This window comes from Monodon monoceros, unplaced genomic scaffold, assembly GCF_005190385.1.
Source record: "Monodon monoceros isolate NGI ecotype Baffin Bay Population unplaced genomic scaffold, NGI_Narwhal_1 Super_Scaffold_14, whole genome shotgun sequence".
NCBI lineage: Eukaryota > Metazoa > Chordata > Mammalia > Artiodactyla > Monodontidae > Monodon > Monodon monoceros.
In genome coordinates this window covers 63,676,997-63,697,189 of record NW_021703770.1, presented here as the reverse complement: position 1 = coordinate 63,697,189, position 20,193 = coordinate 63,676,997, and the positions used below count along the sequence as shown (strand labels likewise).

General features: G+C 39.2%; 1 protein-coding gene and 1 pseudogene across 1 annotated transcript in view; both read right to left on the bottom strand.

The window, feature by feature from the left end:
• Positions 1 to 5,417: 5,417 nt before the first annotated feature.
• On the bottom strand, positions 5,418 to 6,037 carry LOC114895278 (annotated as a pseudogene).
• A 10,980-nt stretch (positions 6,038 to 17,017) lies between these two features.
• CPA6 (carboxypeptidase A6) overlaps positions 17,018 to 20,193 on the bottom strand; it is a 261,362-nt gene continuing 258,186 nt past the window's right edge. Inside the window, exon 11 of the mRNA XM_029223028.1 lies at positions 17,018 to 17,549. Within this exon, the coding sequence (XP_029078861.1) occupies positions 17,362 to 17,549 (188 nt within the window). The 3' untranslated portion in view covers positions 17,018 to 17,361. The remainder of the gene's footprint in view (positions 17,550 to 20,193) is intronic.

Here is a 20,193-nt window from a genome sequence, read left to right as displayed (position 1 = left end):
GCTGACCTTTTTCCGTTCCTTCCTCTAGTCATTCTCCTCAGACCAGAAAAACGTCCAGCCCCCTTCCTGCCTCTTGAGGATGGGGGCACGAGGTCCTAACTTTAGAGCTTTACAGGTCATTTCAGAGGCAAGAAAGAAATAAAAGTACATTATAAATTCCCTGCCATACAGCCAACTGTTTTGAATACGTGAAAGTGAAAGCAATTCCAATCACATGAAAGTTCTGGAACACACACAACTAATGTATGGTGATAAAAATCAGAAGAGTGGTTTCCTCTGGAGCTGGGGGATGGGGCTTGAGGATTTTTTCTAGAGTGAAGTAAATGTTCTCTCTCAACGGGGCAGGGGTACATGTTTGTCTGAACGTATTGAACCGTGTATTTAAAATTTACGCATTTCATGTAAATTTAAAAAGAAAACAGGGTAACAGTTGAAAAATGAAAAAAAAGACTATGTAAAACGAATTCAGGAAGGATTTATATTTCAGAGTTGTTTGGTTTTAGTTGTCTGACTTCGATAGGGACAGTTGTAGGCAAGGACCCACCATCAGCCTGCAGCTCTGCTAAGAAATATAAAAACATTTTTATCCACAGTTAATTATTTCTTATTGAAATCCAGAATCTTGCATGAAATGTAAAGCTCTTTGAACAGCTACAAAAAATTGTTTTCATAAGTTAAATTAGCTAGGTGAAATTTGGTACACATTTCTTTAGCTTTTGTCTTCAGCTGACACCCAATATCTCCACCTACAAGTATAAATATAGGTGACTCTGTCCTGTTCGACCATGTTAAACATACACCAATCAGTGTGCATGCTCTTGACAGGTGAGGGAAGGTCACTCGGAGAGCAACCAGAACGTGACCCCAGAGTGGTGAGAGGCTGGTAGGGGTGATAATTTCTAAAACTGGATTGGATGACATAGCCTTGTGGAGTATGCCGAATGCTGGCTAGATCAGAATACCCTTGGATATGGATGCCAGAAAAGCTCAGGACACAGGATGAAAAGTTCAATTTGAATATCAGATAAGCAACAAATAATTTTTTAGTATAAGTATGCATGGAGATACTTCTATATCCCTTGCATAAGTGGGATATATACATGGGACATAACTGCAAGGACATGATTATACTAAAAATTTACTTTTTTATCTGAAATTTAAATTTAACGGGTGTCCTATATTTTTATTTGCTAAATCTGGCAACACTATGCTTGGGGTATGCTGAAAGGGCAGGGGTTTTGGTTTGTTTTTTTGTTCAGTAAAAATCAGGCACAAATAATTTGAGCCTGTGGTTCTCAAACCTTAGCTTGCATCAAAATCACCTGCAGAGCTCGTTAAAACAGGCAATTGAGCCCAAGTTTCTGATTCAGTAGGTCTGGAGTGAGGTTCTGAAAATTTGCATTTTTAACATTCCCAGGCGTTGCTGATTCTGTTGATTCCAGTTATCATTTGAGACTAATGATTGGAGGCAATGCATTACAGATGCATGTACAAGGATTGCTAGAAATGCAGTGTTAATGTATCCCGTCCATTGCCATTCTGCCCAGCACACTAAACTATGCATCATTAATGAGGGACAACAATCAAACATAATGTATTGTCATGTAATATCAATAAACCATTTAATATATATGTTTGCCTCTATTGCCAGGCTTTATGGCTAGTCTACAGGTCAGTTATTTGCCTCTGTAGTGAATGGATTGCCTTTTAATGAGTGTGATATTAAAATTCCATATTAGAATTAGAATAAATTAAAAATTTGAACCCATAAAATAGTAATATCAGAGAACCTTTGTTAAATTATATACCAAATATTTAACAAGGTGAGACACCCAGGAATAATTTATATTTTATTACATGCCACCACAATTTCCATAGCAAATTATATATACACAGCCTTTATACAACCTCAGGAGTTTTGGAGTACCCAGAATGGAATTTCCATACTATGACTATTTCCAGGGACCTGATTTCTTGGAGGAAAATAGTGGGATTTTCTTGTACTTTTCATGGAAATGGAACATATTGAAAATGTTTTAAAGTAAACTTAAAGCTGACATTTTAAATTTCTGCCATCAAGATTACTGGGTTTTGTTTTTTTACTTTTCTGTTTATTGACCTATTAAAATTGATTTGGATTTCCTCTTTTGAGGGAGAGAAATACATAGAGGAAAAAAATGAAAGAAGGGTACTAGCATATTTTGTTAGGTGTCTAAGTCCTTTGGCCACTTTTTTGGAAACTGTTGATCTACAAATACATGTAAAATACAAAGATAAACATAAATATAAAAATATGTATTAGAGATATATACCGAAATATTTATGGGTGAAATACATCTAGGATTTGCTTTAAAATACTGCAACAAGAAAAAAGAGAAGGAAAGATGAAATGTTTGGCAAAATAAAATGGTGATAATTATTGAAACTGGGTGATGGGAGCATGAAGTTTATTATGTTATAGTACCTTTGTGTGTTTAGAAATTTCTGTAAGTTTTTTATTTAATTTTTTTAATTTTTTTTTTTTTTTTTTTTTTTTTTTTTTTTGCGGTACGCGGGCCTCTCACTGTTGTGGCCTCTCCTGTTGCGGAGCACAGGCTCCGGACGCGCAGGCTCAGCGGCCATGGCTCACGGGCCCAGCCGCTCCGCGGCACGTGGGAGCTTCCCGGACCGGGGCACGAACCCGTGTCCCCTGCATCAGCAGGCGGACTCTCAACCACTGTGCCACTAGGGAAGCCCCCTATAAGTTTTAAAAAAAGACACCTGAGGACTTACCTTATTTCTCAGCTTTGCCCATTAATTGGACAAGAAACCATACTCAAATCACTTGAATATTCTGTCTCACTTTTAGAAATAATTGTAATGCAATTAATCAGCAAGTAATTATTGAACTAGGCTTCTTGTGTAGGTAGCATTCTGATATTACTATCTAAATTCCCAGAGATATTGCCAAATTACTAGAAAGTATAATGTACTTTATAAAACTAAAACCACTTTTCAAGTATTATCACAAAATTCATTGTTGAGATTCTTTGTAAGTGCATAGATATTTGGTAAATGAAATTTCTGGAGGACTATATTTTTTTTCATGTTTAAGAATAGTTGTTATGGTTAGGTAACTGCTGAGATAGCACTTGCTCAGATTCCTATGTGAGAATAGGACAGAAAAAAAAAAGTAATGTTAATCATCTTGGTTCCTTTTGTGTTTCTGAGGTACAAGCAAAGCAACCTTTAAGATTTCTTTTTGTGTGTGTGTGTGTTTACATCACCCTTTTATTTCATAGTTAGAAATAATACAGTTCCACAGGGAAAATCGTCAATAAATAATGGTGCTTAATCATTAAATGTAAAAATCCCAGCCTTTTGGCATCTGACAGGATTCTATTTCTTGTCAAACTAATGACTGTATAGATATAGTTAATCTTAGTGATCATTCGTCAATACAATATGTTACAATGGTGCAATTTACTTTAAAATGTACAACAGCTGAAAATTTCCAGCCCACCAAGAAATCTGATCAGCTCAGTAAGATATGGGCCAACTTCCCCAAGGCTCTTTCACATGATTTGCCTCAGCGAAAGTATAATAAACGTTGATTAAGAGTTCCTAGGGTTTTCTAATAGTTATTCTGCTCTAGAATTTGACATTCATTCTTGCCAAAGAAAAGTCACAACTGCACCAGGAATGACCCACTCAATTAAAAGGTGTTCTTATTTTATAAGCAAGATTGCTAAGAAATCTTAGCAACCTTAGAAATTCACAGCCCCCAAAATAAAATTTAAAACAAGGAAGTCTATGCTGGGCTTCCCTGGTGGCACAGTGGTTAAGAACCCCTCTGCCAATTCAGGGGACACGGGTTTGAGCCCTGGTCCGGGAAGATACCACAGGCTGTGGAGCAGCTAAGCCAGTGCACCACAACTGCTGAGCCTGCACTCTAGAGCCCATGAGCCACAAATACTGAGCCAGTGTGCCACAACTACTAAAGCCTGCGTGCCTAGAGCCAGTACTCCGCAACAAGAGAAGCCTGCACACCGCAACGAAGAGGAGTCCTCGCTCGCGGCAACTGGAGAAAGCCCACACGCAGCAACTAAGACCCAACACAGCCAAAAATAAATAAATTTATAAAAGAAGAAAAGGAGGTCTATGCTGCCAGAAATGCCTATTCAGTAATAAATTGCACCTTCAAGAGTCAAAAAAGGAAAAAAATAGAAACTTTTACAAAAGGTAAATTACATACTTTTTTTTCCCCAAAATATATTCAGGAATAGTTGAGCTGCAATTGTTAATAAAGCCAGGGTATTATTCCTTTAGCAACAGATTAAACCAGTGCAATTGACATAAATTGTTAAGTAATCCAGGATTAACTCATTAAAACTGTAGAGGCACTTTAGGCTCCTGCACTAATCCTAGAAACTGGAATTTCAGTGAGTGCCCATGCTGCACAGAAGTAAAACTGAAACGACCCGATGCCATGCTGAATGGTATCACTTCATACTTAGTTTGAGCATTTGAGAGTAGAAATCATGAATTCCTCTATTAGAGTTCCATTCACTTACAGAACATTCAGATGCAAACAGTGTTATGCCTATAATCCACAATTTAAAGAATCCTTTCCATTTTAAAGTTCCAGATGAATTTTAAATTAGAAAATAAGCACTAAGGAAACTTTTTCAACTTATGAAAACTTCACGTTGGAAATTTTCCGGTAAAGTTTCCCCCCACCCGTTGTAAAATAAATATTTTGTATCCCCAATTTAATTTTATGAAGACACACTTTAATAATGCTATAAAGAAATAATTTACAGAGATCAATAACTTTTCATGCAGAAACAAAAAATTCATTGCTCAATAATATTACTGAGGCAAGTGAAGAAAGATTGTTCTCTTGTCAGTTTGAAATGTTAATTTTTTCAGTGCAAAACCAGTTATAAAATATTTAAACTCAATATTTAAAAATAAAAAGTCGGATTTAGCAATGTTCAAGTTCTAAATTTCATAAATAACTACATATATTTTATAGTAAAATACAGAGATTAAAGAAGTACTTGAGTACTTAAGATATAAATTTCTAATGAATCATACCAAGTCAGAAACAACCAAGCAGATAAGATTCCCAATTTGAGTAGCAGAATTTTAAAGATGATATTACTGTACCAAAGCCTTTTTTTCCTAGCTAAAAAGCTATGCAAACGAATGGTCAACATTCTGTTTTCCTTGCAGTTGCGTGCTCTAGAATGATTTTGCCTCAGGTACCTGTGATTTCATTCCTGTATTCAAAATTTGATCCAATTTTTATGTTCCAGGAACACTTAGTTGATTTAACCATCTATAATGTAAACAGTCCTGTACAGAGTACAGCAGTGGAATTTTCAAGCCAAGCGTAGTCTGACCTAAACTGGTTTACACTCTCTGTAAGTCACTCACGTATTATTCCAAGCAAACACACGGTCCCCTCTGAGGGTTAAGTGTTGAAGCTGGTATACTGTAGCGCTTCTTTGTCAGTGGCTCCTTGATGTTCATTTTATCTAGATTGAGATAGTCCAGAGATTTGGAGTGAGCCCTCTTACCTTTAAGAAGACAAAGAGGCAGAGGCCCATGGAGGGCCTTTTTAAGGTTCATAAGGTAAAGATTTAGTGCACTTGTCTCCTGGGCTGGGCATCCGCCTTCGCCTCCTGCCATTGACAGCTGGAATCTCCTACTGCAGGTAGTACCTACTCTGGTTTTATACAAACGAGAGGAATATGCAAGTCCTGCATCCAGCTGTTCCAAGCGCAAGGAAGACACGGCTTCTCCCTTACTCTCTTTACCTCCGGTGCACTTCTGGGCTAACTTCGGGAGTTCCTCACCAGTCGTGAAGTCAGCCAGATAGAGTCCACGTGGAGAATCTGGTAGCCTGACACAGTCCGGCGCATCGGCGAGCACTGAGCGCTGGAACAAGTGGGGCTTCTCCGCCTCTGCCTTTCCCAGGAGCTCACCTCAGCCACGGGCAAGGGCAGGGTAGTCGGGGACTTCTGGACTCTCCATTAATATCTACTTCCATTTTAGGCACCAGTCTGCATACAGCAGCCTAAATCCCAGAAGATGTCACTGTCCAATTTCTAAAGAGTCCCAAGGGAACAGAGGCATAATAATTTTTCTGCTCCAGATACAGTGGCCCACAGCTCTGCTGCCTCCGCCGTGCTTGGGGCCGCAGAGACTGAGACAAGGGCGGGAGAGGCGCAGGGTTGCAGCGCCGAGAGATCTAGGCTGAGGCCACCAGCCGGGTACCCTCTCCCACCTTTAAGATTTCTAAATACCATCTGTATCTACTACACGGTAATATAATGTAATTTAATTCCCCCAAAGGCAGGTAAATATAGAAGGAAAAACGTAGAGGTCAAGAATATGGAAGTTTGTGTGTCTTGCTGTGTATGCACAAGCATAAATGATTTAGAAAATTTGGAATACAATTCAGGCATGGCTGTATGGTGTACTTCCAGACCAGGGGAGAGAGTGTCCTTTTTATTTGCGGACTTGAAACCCTGGCATGGTTCAGGACCAGAAACGGCCCGTGGCCTGAAGGTCTGGGGATGCAGTGTGTGACCACATGCCCTGCCACCAGTGGAGGGGTTTACTGCATATTCATGACCCACGCTGAAGAAGCAGGAACAGTAAAACAACTGCAAACTGGATGAGAGTGTGCTTTGCCCCCAGTGGAGTTGGGTAGACACAGGAAGCATGTGGTAAGTGCAGGCTGTACTTACCCTCCTGAGTTGTTAGAAATTCTTTCCCATGGTTATTAAGCAATTATTCCCTGCCAGAAGGTGCATTCTGTGCAGAGGGTTGAAATCCTTTCATCATGTGTTGTGTTTGAGTTAACCGTTTCCTGTCTGTTATGAACTGAATATTTGTATGTCTCCACTCCCTACAAATTCATGTTGAAGCCCTAACCCCCCACTGTGGAGGTATTTGGAGATGGAGCCCCTGAGGAAGCAATTAAGGTTAAATAAGTTCACAAGGGTGTAGCCTTGATCCAGTAGGATTTGTGTCCTTATGAAAAGTGACACCAGAGAGCTTGCTCTCTCTGTCTCTCTCCCCTGCCCCATACCATGCACCAAAGAAAGGCAAGGTAGCTGTTTGCAAGTCAGGAACCTTGATCTTGGACTTCCAGCCTCCAGATCTGTGAGAAGATGAATTTTAAGTCACGCAGTCTGTGGTATTTATTATTATTATTTTTTGGCGGTACGCGGGCCTCTCACTGTTGTGGCCTCTCCCGTTGCAGAGCACAGGCTCCGGACGCACAGGCTTAGTGGCCATGGCTCACAGGCCCAGCTGCTCCGTGGCATGTGGGATCTTCCCAGACTGGGGCACGAACCCGTGTCCCCTGCATCGGCAGGTGGACTGTCAACCACTGCACCACCAGGGAAGCCCCAGTCTATGGTATTTTGTCATGGTAGCTGGAGCTAATAACCCTCCAAAAGATAAGAGCACTTTCTTCCAGGACACACCAGAGAGGTCAGTCTTGTTAGGAAGAGGAGTGGAGAGAAATCTAGAGGTTGAGACCTAACTGGAAAGGCAGGCCAGAGATGGGTGCTTCAGCTGGGGACAGTGATGGTGATAGTGGGACTTCCTGAGTAGTGGGAGGCAGCAGAGGGAGCTGGGTATCCAGAAGAGACAGAAGTTGCCAAGAGAGAAGGCATTGATGACAACTTTGTACCTTCTTTATGATTTTGCTTGTGAATCATTTTGTCAGGAGGCACAGAGTAGTTGCTCAATAAACCTTTGGGTTAAACACCAATTCCTTTGGACATGGATTTGCTCTGGCACATTGCTTATTTGTCATATATGCAGAATGGTAAATGTATCCAGTAACCACTTCAGTCTTGTTAGTTTAGGCTTTCAAGAATAAAATCTTTATTACCCCAGGAGTACCAAATAGGGAGAGTTCTTCCCATCAAAGCTTATATTTAAATAATTTCCTTCTCCTTTTAGATGAGATAGTTACTGGAATATTTTTCTTCTAAGTTGACTTACTTTGTCAACAGTGTGCTATAGAAAAAAAGAATTTCCTTTCGTTAAACAAGGTGTCCAGTATCTTGATTGTGATAAAAGTAGATCACGGTGGAATACTAATGATCATTTACCCATAATCAATGAAGATCTCTGCAAGCTTTGATTAGATTAATATCCACCACCCCTCCCCTCTCCTTTGCCCCTTGGCCTAGTAAAATTTGCCTGCAGCTCCTAGCTTATATTCTTACATATTTGTAAAATTTAGAGAATGTTGCTTGGTATGAATGATGTGGGGCTCAGGTCCTTCACAATATACCTGTAATACTGGTCTTGTTATCCCTATCGTACAGGTAAAAATTAAAGGAGGACTCCTCTGGAGTATGACTTAGAGACCCTGGACTGCTAATCAGAATCTTTACTCTCTTCTAAATATAAAGCCAAACATCTTGTCTCATTGGGCCTTCTCTTTACGAGAGCCATTACATTTGGAATTTTGAACACAACTTATTCCATGGTTTACTCATGGCATTTTCATTAATATTTTGGAAACACAGTCTAACTTTGAACTAAAAGCCACTGATCAAAATCTACAGGTAACATTATGTGGCAAATAATACCTGGGCTAAATATAAAAGCAGAGTAACTTCGGAAAACTGAGCCATTCTTCTCATAGGTAACCCCAAAAAGAGTTTTCACAAAACATTTTGTGTGGCATCAGAAATTGGTGCTGGCTGATTAAACAGGAAAGGAGTTTATTATGTAAATATTTACGGGAGAACCAGCTCGAAGCTAAGAGGCTGGGGATGACGTCCAACTACAGGCTGCAGAACAGGCCTGCAGAGCTTAACCACAGCCTTCACTGCTGTTACCCCTGCCCCTCACTGCTGTTTCTGCAGCATGAGTTTGGCTCCTTTTTTTTTTTAATTTATTGAATAATTGACTTACAATGTGTTAATTTCTGCTGTACAGCAGAGTGATTCAGTTATATATACATGTTCTTTTTTAAAATTTTAATTTAATAATCCCACATATTTTCTACCTAAACTTTTAAAAAATAAGTTTATTTATTTATTTATTTTGGTGGCATTGGGTCTTCCTGGCTGTGCGTGCGCCTTCTCTAGTTGCGGCGAGCAGGGGCTACTCTTCGTTGCAGTGGCTTCTCTTTGTTGTGGAGCACGGGCTCTAGGTGAGCAGGCTTCAGTAGTTGTGGCACGTGGGCTCAGTAGTTGTGGCTCGTGGGCTCTGGAGAGCAGGCTCAGTAGTTGTGGTGCATGGGCTTAGTGGCTCCGCGGCATGTGGATCTTCCTAGACCGGGGCTCAAACTCATGTCCCCTGCATTGGCAGGCGGATTCTTAACCACTGTGCCACCAGAGAAGTCCCTATATATATATATATATATATATATATATATATATATATATATGCTCTTTTTCATATTCTTTTCCATTATGGTTTATTACAGGATATTGAATATAGTTCCCTGGGCTGTAAGTAGGACCTTGTTGTTTATCCATTGTATATATAATAGTTTGCACCTGCTAAGCCCAAACTCCCAATCCATCCCTCCCCCACCCTCCCTCCCCCATGGCAACCACAAGTCTGTTTTCTATGTCTGTGAGTCTGTTTCTGATTCATAGATAAGTTCATTTGTGTTATATTTTAGATTCCACATATAAGTGATATCATATGGTATTTGTCTTTCTCTGTCTGACTTCACTTGGTATGACAATCTCTAGGTCCATCCATGTTGCTGCAAATGGCATTATCTCATTCTTTTTTTATAGCTGAGTAATATTCCATCGCATATATATGTACCACATCTTTATCCATTCCTCTGTCGATGGACACTTAGGTTGTTTCTGTGTCTTGGCTATCGTGAATAGTGCTGCTATGAACATAGGGGTGCGTGTATCTTAGTTTTGTCTGGTTGGCTGCTATTTTTGCCACCATACGGATTCTGTGTGGTGCCTCCTTCCTCAAGTTGCTCACTTCTTTTTATTTAAAAAAAAATTTCCTATATGGATTTTTTAAAAAAAATTGTTATGAACATATGAGATCCACCCTGAACACATTTTTAAGTGTATAATCCAGTATTGTTAACTGCAGCCATGATGTGGTAAACAGATCTCGAGAGCTTATCTTATGTAACTGAATTATTATTAGGGCAGCCCAAGTCACATGCTTGTATTCTGTAAATGATATCGGGCTTATTTCTGGGCTCCATCTTGGGAAGACAGGATTCTTAAGACTTCATATTCCCTGGACATGGCAAGGGCATTCTAAGGTGCTAGCCACACAAAAATTATAATAAACAGCCGGTACGGTTTAATGTTTGTAAAACTAGGATCCAAATGGTTCATTCTCAAATAATGTATATTCATATATTCAAATGAATATGGCCCAGTAATTTCAAAATCTTTTTTTTTTTTTTTTTTTTTGCGGTATGCGGGCCTCTCACTGTTGTGGCCTCTCCCGTTGCGGAGCGCAGGCTCAGCAGCCATGGCTTACGGGCCTAGCCGCTCCGCGGCATGTGAGACCTTCCCGGACCGGGGCACGAACCCGTGTCCCCTGCATTGGCAGGAGGGCTCCCAACCACTGCGCCACCAGGGAAGCCCTCAAAGTCTTTTTGAATACGCCCAAAGCCATATATAATCTTCAGCAATGATTCTTAAAATTCCTTCTTTACTCTTCTATCCATCATCCTACAAAGGGCAGCTGCCCTGTACCTCCTGCCTTCAAAGTCCCTGGGAAAGTCCCCATTTGTCTAAGGAGGCTTCTGCTCCGCTTCTGCTTTCCTGTCCTTTCTTCCCAATTCCCCATCGCAAAATCTTAAGAACACAAGAACGGGTCTACCAAGGAAGAACTCACCCTGGAGGGAGGCAGAGAAATGAGATTAAGACAGGCGAATCTAGAGTTCTCTTTTGCCCTTAAAAGAAGGGGAATGGATCTAGGCATAAGAGAAACACTTTTAGTAGTGATACTTAAAAAATACTTGGAATACTTAATTGGTTAACAAAATACGCAGATTGCTATACGATCTGTGGTTGAAATGTTGACTGTGACTCAAAGTCGCCTATATAAAAGCAGCTTAGCTAAAGATGATAAAAGGAACAGACCCCCAAGCATTTTAAAGGAAAACTAAAGGCTAGTATTCATGAGTCTAAAAAAAAATTAATTTGATTTCAAGTTCCCAGTACAGAATTATTTCTTTAATTAACAGTAATTCAGAGTTACTATTATTGTCACAAAAAATTGATTGATTCTTGGACATTCCTGGTTAGCTCAGTGCTACCTCTTTGGGATCCTCATGTATCTCCCATGATAGTTGGTGCCAGGTGCAGTGACACTTACTTCAAATATTCATTCTTTTATGAAATTCTGTTGACCCTGGCACAAAGCCATTAAAGTGTCTATTTATGTCTGCTGCTCTACCAAATGAAAACCTTACACAAGATTTCAGACCAGTATTACTTTAGATAGACAGTTGGATCTGAATACAGCCAGCAACACAATTTCTGCTGAGCAGATATCAGATAGCCTCCCTTACAATATTGAATACATCTTTAAATTACTGAAGAATTCTACCTAGGATAGCAGGGATCTGTACTTCTGCCAGAAGTATAGCTGTAATAGAAATTCAGTAACTGAACCTAACACCAGTCATTTGGTTGTTTCAAATTATTTCCTCCAGAGCATGTACACTGAATTGCTGGCTCATTTTCATGGAGGGGCTGGGTGTCCCTGTTACCTTTTAATTCTCGCCAACTGGAGAAGCATTTACTCTTGGGTCAGTTTAAAACTTAGAACACTGTTTCAGTGTTTTGTGGGAAGCTATCCTCTTAGGTGAACTCATAAATTATAAGGTGAATAGTACTCCAGAGTTTATACGCTATAACATCTTGAGTTATTTGATATGCTCCTCTCCCCAAGCCTGGGCTGTTAGAACAAGCATGGATGCCCAGGGCAGAAACTCCCATAGGGCATCCACTGGGGAAAGAGTCCTAAAAGTCATAACTGCAAAAACATGGTGGGGGGGTTGGTGGCACATTGGAAATGAAGAACTAAGAGTCTGCTTTAGAAGAACTTCAAGTTGCCTTTATTTTCATGTGCATTGTTCAAATGTCTTAGCAGTTCTCATTGCAATTTGTTTTGTGAAATGTATTAGGTATTCAGTGTAGCTGTTTTCAGGTTTATTATGCAGGATCCTGATTCATAAAAATATTCCATTAAATGCAGTCGCTCAGGTAATTACTTTGCTGAATCTACAGCATACTTTAATTAACGTTGCACAGAATTCTGATTTAATCAATTAGATTTGATCTAGTGTAACTTAGTTGTAAATACATTTCATGATGCAGCAGCCCTAAATCATTATCGGGAACTAAGGTGATACACAACCCTACCTAAAATGAACAAATTTCCCATGTTAAGAAAAGTAAATCATCATTTGAATTATAATTTTAGTATTTAAAAAAGTAAACTATAAATAGTGGATCATTCTATTTCCATTAATAGTCTGTTAAAAACAATCTCATTGGGAGTGTTAGAACTTAAAAAATATGTTTTATTTGCATCTATTCCCTGACAGCCTTGAAAACAAAAGATTAAACTCAAGCAAGATTCACCACTTTTTTTTTTTTTTTTTTTAATTCTTTGGCTGCATCACCCAGTTCCCTTACCAGGGATTGAACCTGGTCCGCAGCAGTGAAAGCCCGGAATCCTAACCACTAGGCCACCAGGGAACTCCCAAGATTCACCACTTTTTGGCTCTGTAAACAGACTCATTAACAACAGTATCTCAGGATATTTATTCACTGTTCTGGGGTGAGTTTTGCCTCCCCCCCAAAAGATATGTTGAAGTTCTAACTCCCCCAGTACTTCGGAATGCAACCTTACTAATGGAACTAGGGTCACTGCAGATGGAACCAGTTGAGGTCATACTGAAGAAGGGTGGGTCCCCAATCCAATATGACTGGTGGCCTTATAAGAAGACCACCATGTGACGACACAGACACATACAGGGAGAAGGCCATGTGAGAGGAAGGCCGAGTTTGAAGTTAAGTAGCTGTAAGCCAAGGAACACTGATGATTTCTGGCAACCAACCAGAAACTAAGAAGAGGCAAGGAAGGATTCTCCTTCAGGTTTCAGAGGGAGCATGGCCCTGCTGGCACCTTGATTTTGGACTGCTCTCCTCTTAGAACTGTGAGACAACAGATTTCTGTCATTTTAAGCCACCCAATTTGTGATGCTCTGTTTCGGCAGAACTTGGAAATGAAAACACTCACTAAAGCCAAGCTGAGAGCTACAACTCAGCATAGCCAGAATTTACAAAATTACTGTTAATAAAAGTGAGGGATGAGGGATGTATCTTGTCAAACTATTTTTAAAAATGCAGGTGCCGTTTTTAGTTTGAAGTTAACTTTTACATTCCTAAGCAAGTATAGACATAAATCTAACATATTTTGTCTCCAGCACCTCCTCATACACAGCACCTAGCAGAGTGCCTTGAACATAATTCACCCAACAGTATGTTTTGTAGCTTAGTTTAAAGAGATTAAGAATGAAAATAGCCTATAAATATTAAAATACCCACTTATAGAACTTGAGCTGTAAAATATAGTGTTACTGAAATGTGAGAATAAGCACTGAAAAGAATTTACATGAGGTTCATCAAGGCAAAATTTCATCTTGAATCTCTGTGGATAATAAAATATATACCCATCTAGTTTGTGGATCATTCAGATTCTATATTTTCTGTTGCCCTTGTTTTCACTTGAAAAATTACCTTAAGCACCTACGCTATGTGAAGGGCAGGGATAAATAATAAAATTTACGTTCTTGATATTAACTTGCTAACAGATCTTATTGTAGAGGGTATAGAATAGGTAGAAATTTAAAATACAATGAAAAATGAATTTTGGGGATTATCTGTAAATTCTTTTTTTCTCTCTGAATATTCAAGAGCTGACTCCTGTTTGATTGCTACAGGAGTGATAATGTTTGGAAAGGCGTCAATAGACAGGAGCAAAGGATGTGGACACAGACAGCTAACAGAGCAGGGGCCACACAGCACACTCCCAGTCAAGGGAAAAGTTTCCTCAGGGGTCCATGAAGGCCGCCAGATGACTCTATTTGATTGTGTGCATCTTTGCCAGGTCCTTTGAGAAGCAGCCTCTGGCCCTCCTGGTTGTTTCTGGACACTTTGGCCTTCGCCTGTTCTGTGGGTAGAAATAAGTAGTATAAAACAACCCCCAAACCCAGATCATTTTTGAGCATTTATTGCCAGATGGGATGAATTGAAGTTTAAATTCCCAGGTGTAGTATCCCTTAGCAGGACTAAGCCTCAAACCTCCATGAGATCCATTCCTGCAAATATATAACTTGCACTACAAGATAAGTTAGATTTGTAAAACACAGACAAAACTAATATTTCCTGGTTGTCTACTATAGGTTCTATGCTATGCATTCCACAGATAATCTTATTTAATCTTTTAAATTTAATTTTGATTTTTTAATTGAAACAATGTACATTTTATAAACATCAAAAAGATTGGGTGGTGAATAGTTGGGAGTTTTTTAAAAGGAATATACTCCATGATATTTTTCATAATTAAAAAACAGTCAAATAATATGACTAGGCTTATATTAAAAGCAGCAGTCCCCTGCTCCATCCTTCCTCACTCCCGGGTCCCTCTCATTAGCCAGTAATTCTTAATAATTAAAATTAGGTCTTCTAGTACTTACTTTCTTATTTTGAAATAACATACAGATGCTGCTTTTTTTTTTTTTTTTGGTTTTAGATGTTTATTGACTTATTATGGCAGATGAGGATATAACTCTACACCCCCCTCCTCTCACATACATTTACTTCTTTCTATCCTTCTCATACGTACATCACAGTTTTTGGTTAAATCAGTATTTAGGGCTGACATTTTAACTATATACATATTATTTATAGGTAAGTCACATAGTAGGCTGTATTTCTTCTCTTGTATAACTCATTGTTTTCACCAGACTTAACAATTGCCTTTTAAAATTTTTATTCTTTTTGGTTTGTTTGGTTTCTATGCTTTTATTACTAACTCATCCTTAAATTTTTGATATAAGTGTAAATTGCCTTGAGTGTGTTTAAGTGTTCTGTTTCATATTTATTTCGGAGAACTTCATCTAAAGTCTTTAGTTTTCTTCCTCCTATTTCAAGTTAGTTGTTCTCTAAACCTGGCATATGCTGTTAGTGGGACTTTTTCCTTCGCCATTATCTTGAGTTTTTTTTTAATGGAGAGGTAAATTATAATTTTATTTATTTTTAAACTGAGGTATCGTTAATTTAGTGTTGTGTTTCAAGTGTACAGCAAAGTGATTTAGTTATATATCTATTCTTTTTCAGATTCTGTATCTTGAGATTTCTTTTCATTCCTTTCTCCTATGTTGAATTTCCTGTTTCCTGGGGTTCTACAGCTTTCTCTTAGTTTACACCCTCATTTTGGTAGAGCATATCCTTCAGGAATTTCCAGAGAAAGGTAAATATCTAGGACCTCAGTTTTATGAAAATGTCTATATTCTATCCTAACATTTCATTGATTGTTTTGCTGGGTATTGATTTTTAGGACAGAATTTTTCCTCAAACCTCTAAAGGCATTTCTCCATCAGCTTCTGTTGAGAAGTTTCACGCTACTCTGGTCCTCATTTCCTTGTGATCGTTTCTTTTTCTTTCTGGAAATTTTTAGGCTCATCTCTTTATCCTGGTGTTCATGAAGTGTTTTGGTCAGATAAATCCTCTGAGAGGATTTGCTTCTACGAAATACTTAGAGGGTATAACCAATCTGGGATTAATCAGAATTAAATTCTTGGCTAGAGGTTTATCAGACCATCTAGGTAATCTGAATTTGTGCCACAAACCTGGATGACGGCTGACTTGTGGTTCCAAATTCTCAGTGGCAATTTCTCCCCTCCCTACTCTTGCCCAAATCTGAAATGGTCAGTTTTCCTTGTGGTCCATTGGAGGTAGTATGGGGGTTTATTTGCAGTTTGCCCTGACACTGAAGGATTAGCACTTTGGAATCCCAGAATTCTGGGAGGAGGAGAACCTGCTGTTAGACTTCCCACCTTGGACTACATAGTGTTGGGCTTTGTTCCCATGCCTATTCTCCAAAATGCTGTGAAAATCAGTCTGCACTTAGCTGATTTGACAGATGCTCTTGGGATAACAGAGTGTCTCTTACCTTTCTAGGACCCTGCCTTCACTCAGTGCCTGGCCTGGGATTTCCTTACTTCGTTGTCCGATGTTTTAAAGATGACTTTAAAAAGTTATGTTTTGTCCTGAAATTTTAGTTATTTCTAGCAGTCCAGTTACTCATCCTGTCATATTCCTGGAAATGGGAGTCTATATCACCTTTTAAACCTCAGTTTCTTCATCTGAAAAACGGGGATGATAATAGTATCCACCTCATAGTATTTCAGGAATTGGTGAGATTGTTAATAAGTATAAAGCTCTTAACACTGTGTGGCTCTTCCTCTTTTTTTTCTTTTTAAGTGGCGTTCTCAAAGTATAAATAGAAGTGCTTTTCCATGCTACATTTTTATAGGTGTTTGGTGCACTAATGCCAGGGAATGATGTGAATAATCTGAGGTCTTATTAAGTTGTATATTTATTATATTAAGAAATATAGTTCTTTCCATTCCCAAAATCCTCATTTTACATGGCAACCAAGCGAGTAAACACCATTAGTAGCCTAGATCTTTTTATAAAATTAAAAAATATTTTTATTTTATTTATTTTTGGCTGTGTTGGGTCTTTGTTGCTGCTAGGTGCGGCAGTGGGGGCTACTCTTTGTTGCGGTGCGCGGGCTTCTCATTGCGGTGGCTTCACGGGCTCTAGAGCGCAGGCTCAGTAGTTGTGGCGCACGGGCTCAGTTGCTCTGCGGCATGTAGGATCTTCCCGGGCCAGGGCTCGAACGCGTGTCCCCTGCATTGGCAGGCGGATTCTTAACCACTGCACCACCAAGGAAGCCCCAGTAGCCTAGATCTTAATTGAGAACATGAGATTTATTGAAGTGGAATCCTCAATTTGTACATTTCTTGAGGCCAAAGAACTAGGAAAATCTCCCCTCCCTGCTTAATCAAATAAGACTCTAAAGGGGCAGAAAATGGATGCCTTCTCTTACAACAAACTAGGTTATACTCTCATTTTTTTTCCACCATTTTTTTATTGCCACAGAGAGTTGAATTGCATGAGAAGGTCCTTTTAAAGTCCCCAGATAAGTTTCCTCTCAGTAATCGCCCTTCTCTTTAAAAACAATTTGCACCCACTGCCAAGCAGCTCTTGTGCAGAACCAGCTCTCTCTGGAGGTTGACTTGCCTCTTGGGGCATCTCAGGGACACTTCCTTAGTAGGTGCATTGTGATATTCTTCACAGCCAGCATGGTTTCTGTACAGGTGGGTTTGATGAGCATCTCTGGGAGTAAAAAGCCAAAATGCCCAGTGTCACGTAGTTCAAAAGCAAATGTGTAGGGTATTCCATTTTTGTAGGCCCAATCCATTGAGCTACCAGAGCTCACATCTAAAAGTTAAAAAAAAAAAAAGTCAGCTTCACTAAAGAGTCTGAATAATTTTCAAAATGTATATATAGTACTTGCTTACTAAGCCATACTAAATCCTTCCAATGAAATACCCTTTCAACAAGAGCAGTTTAAGCTGAGTTCCTGAGCATCAAGCTCATGGAACTTACAAATCATACCTGCTATCATCATAAATCATCCCAGCCACCTTCAGTCTGGTTCTTGCCTCTGCCAGTTATGGAAACTTTTTTCTTTGAGGAGCTAGTCTAAGTAGTAATGCTTTTCTAGTATGATGACCTCAGTTTCTTAGCTGCAACTCAAATATCATTTCTCTCCACCTTCACTTTATTCACCAATAAACATAATCACACTGTGGACTTTTTTTCTTCTCACTCAGTTCTTCTCCTTTTCTAAGGTCTAGAATATTGAAATTCTGATCCCAGAAAACCTCTTTTCTTCTTCTCGCCCTATTTTTTCACTCCTGATGAACTTGTTCTTTGCCTTTACTTATTACAGTTTCCAGACTTCCCCTGGGCTTCTTATAATTTCATTGAACTCTCCAGCTGGGCATGGTTAATTACTCCACTGAATTTCTCACCAGACCCTTTGTCTAGTCCTTTTCAGCTTTTGTTTTGCTAATTCTCAATCCCTAGTCCAGTTTCTCTGTCTTCTCCCTCACAAGGTAGGTGGAGAAAGTGTTTGTTGGAAATTCGTGCTAATCTCTGTGGTGCTTCTCCATTACCAGTGGTGCTCTGGGCTCCTTTTTCTAGACCTTCGCTTACGTGAACCTTTCTCATTCTCTTCTGGTCCTGCCCCTCACTTTACCACTGTCTCCAATACTCATCGTGGGTAGTTAGCCCATCACCTCCTCTGCTTACGTCGCAATCCTGACTTTTCTCCTTCTAGCTCAGGAAGAAATGCTGCTCGTCTTTTACACTTGGTGTGGTTTGATCCCATTTTTTGTTGTCTTCTCTAGGACCCTATTTCCTTAGTAAACCTCTCCGCAACCCCACCTTGCATCTTGCATTTTGGACACCAAAATCTCCAAGCACTGCTTTCCTGTAGCACTTCCTTCTCATGATCCTATTATATACCATCTTCTTTTTCTTCTTCCTTTTGGTTTAGAACTCAAAAGAGAACCTATGTATGTTGCTTCTGTATCCTCAACCACTTTCAGTCTGGTTCTTGCCTCTACCAGGCTGTGAAACCTTTGTTCTTGAAGGTCACCAATGACAGCAGGCCTAATCTCCTTTTTTTGTTTTTCTTTCCCCTCAGACCTCATGGTCAACCTCTCAGCAGCATTTAACTTAGCCGACAATCCATTCTGGTAACTCTCGCCTTCTGGCTCCTATGACCTTACATGCTCCAGCTTTTCAGCACAGAGGAAAGTGCAGGTGCTTTAGGGCTTAGGCTATATCTGATCCCAGCACCTGCCGTGACTCTGTGCCTCAGTCTCCCCTTTGAAAAAGGGATCGTAATACTTACTGCATAGGGTTGTTGCAAAAATTGAATAATGTGCTCAGGATATATTAGATGTTATCGTTGGGCATCTTTTCACCCCAAAGTGCCTAGTATGCAGTTTTTAGCCTAACATGCTTTTAATAATTAATTAATAAATGAATGAATTTTCATAGAAGACTCTTTCTATACTTTTCTCCCTGAAATATATATTATCCAGTCTGACATAGCACCATTTTATTATTTAAAAAATTTCTCACTCAAATGATACCACTTTTTAATGCTATTCTTGCCAGTTAGGGAGAGAATTATGTGACGATGGCAATTAAATGACTCTGCTATTTCCCAGGCCCCCCTTGCTTCAGTTGGAGACAGAAGGTAGGCTGTGGTTTCATTGTCCCTCTGAGTTAGATTCACTGGAACTGCAAATAGTAGTCATAGTAGCCAAAGTCAAAGACAGTATTTGCCAACACTTACATCATAGTGATATGACAGCCTCATTTCTACGGTAACAGGTTGTTCTTGGTAAATATAATACTATGACTGTGCCTTGATACCAAGCTGAAAAGGTGAACTGAGAGTAAGATTTTCAAAACTTAATGTTTTTAATATATATTCTGTTGGCATTAACTGGTAATGTGATTTTTTAAAAATACTACATTTCCCCTTTCAAGGTGGCTCTATTAAAAAACATTTGTAAAAAGGTCAGCATTAGACCAATGATCATGAACTTAAGAAAAAGCCTCTGATAATTAAGACATTACCATTCCTAGGATAAACTTATATGATAAACAGTGTTAATTAACAAACCAAGCATTTCTGATGAAGGCTGAAGAAAGTGAGTGGTTAGGAATATAATGACGGGTAAATTAAAGAAATCAAGGAGAAATTTGCTACCTCACTAAAAAGTATAATCAGATGTCACTGTATGCATATATAGGTAACGTGTGTATATACCTTCATATGCATGCATAGAGAGTCACAGAGTACTAACCACCATACGATCACGGCAAGCTCCTGGAACGCCGCTAGACATTCGGAAATATATGATTTCTCACTAGATTTTTCAAGTCATATAGTCAACGAATTTTAGAGTTTGAAAGGCCATGAGAAATGATCTAGTCCAATTCCTCATTTAACAGTTATGGAAACTGAAGCCCAGGACTAATATCTTTGTCAGGATTACAT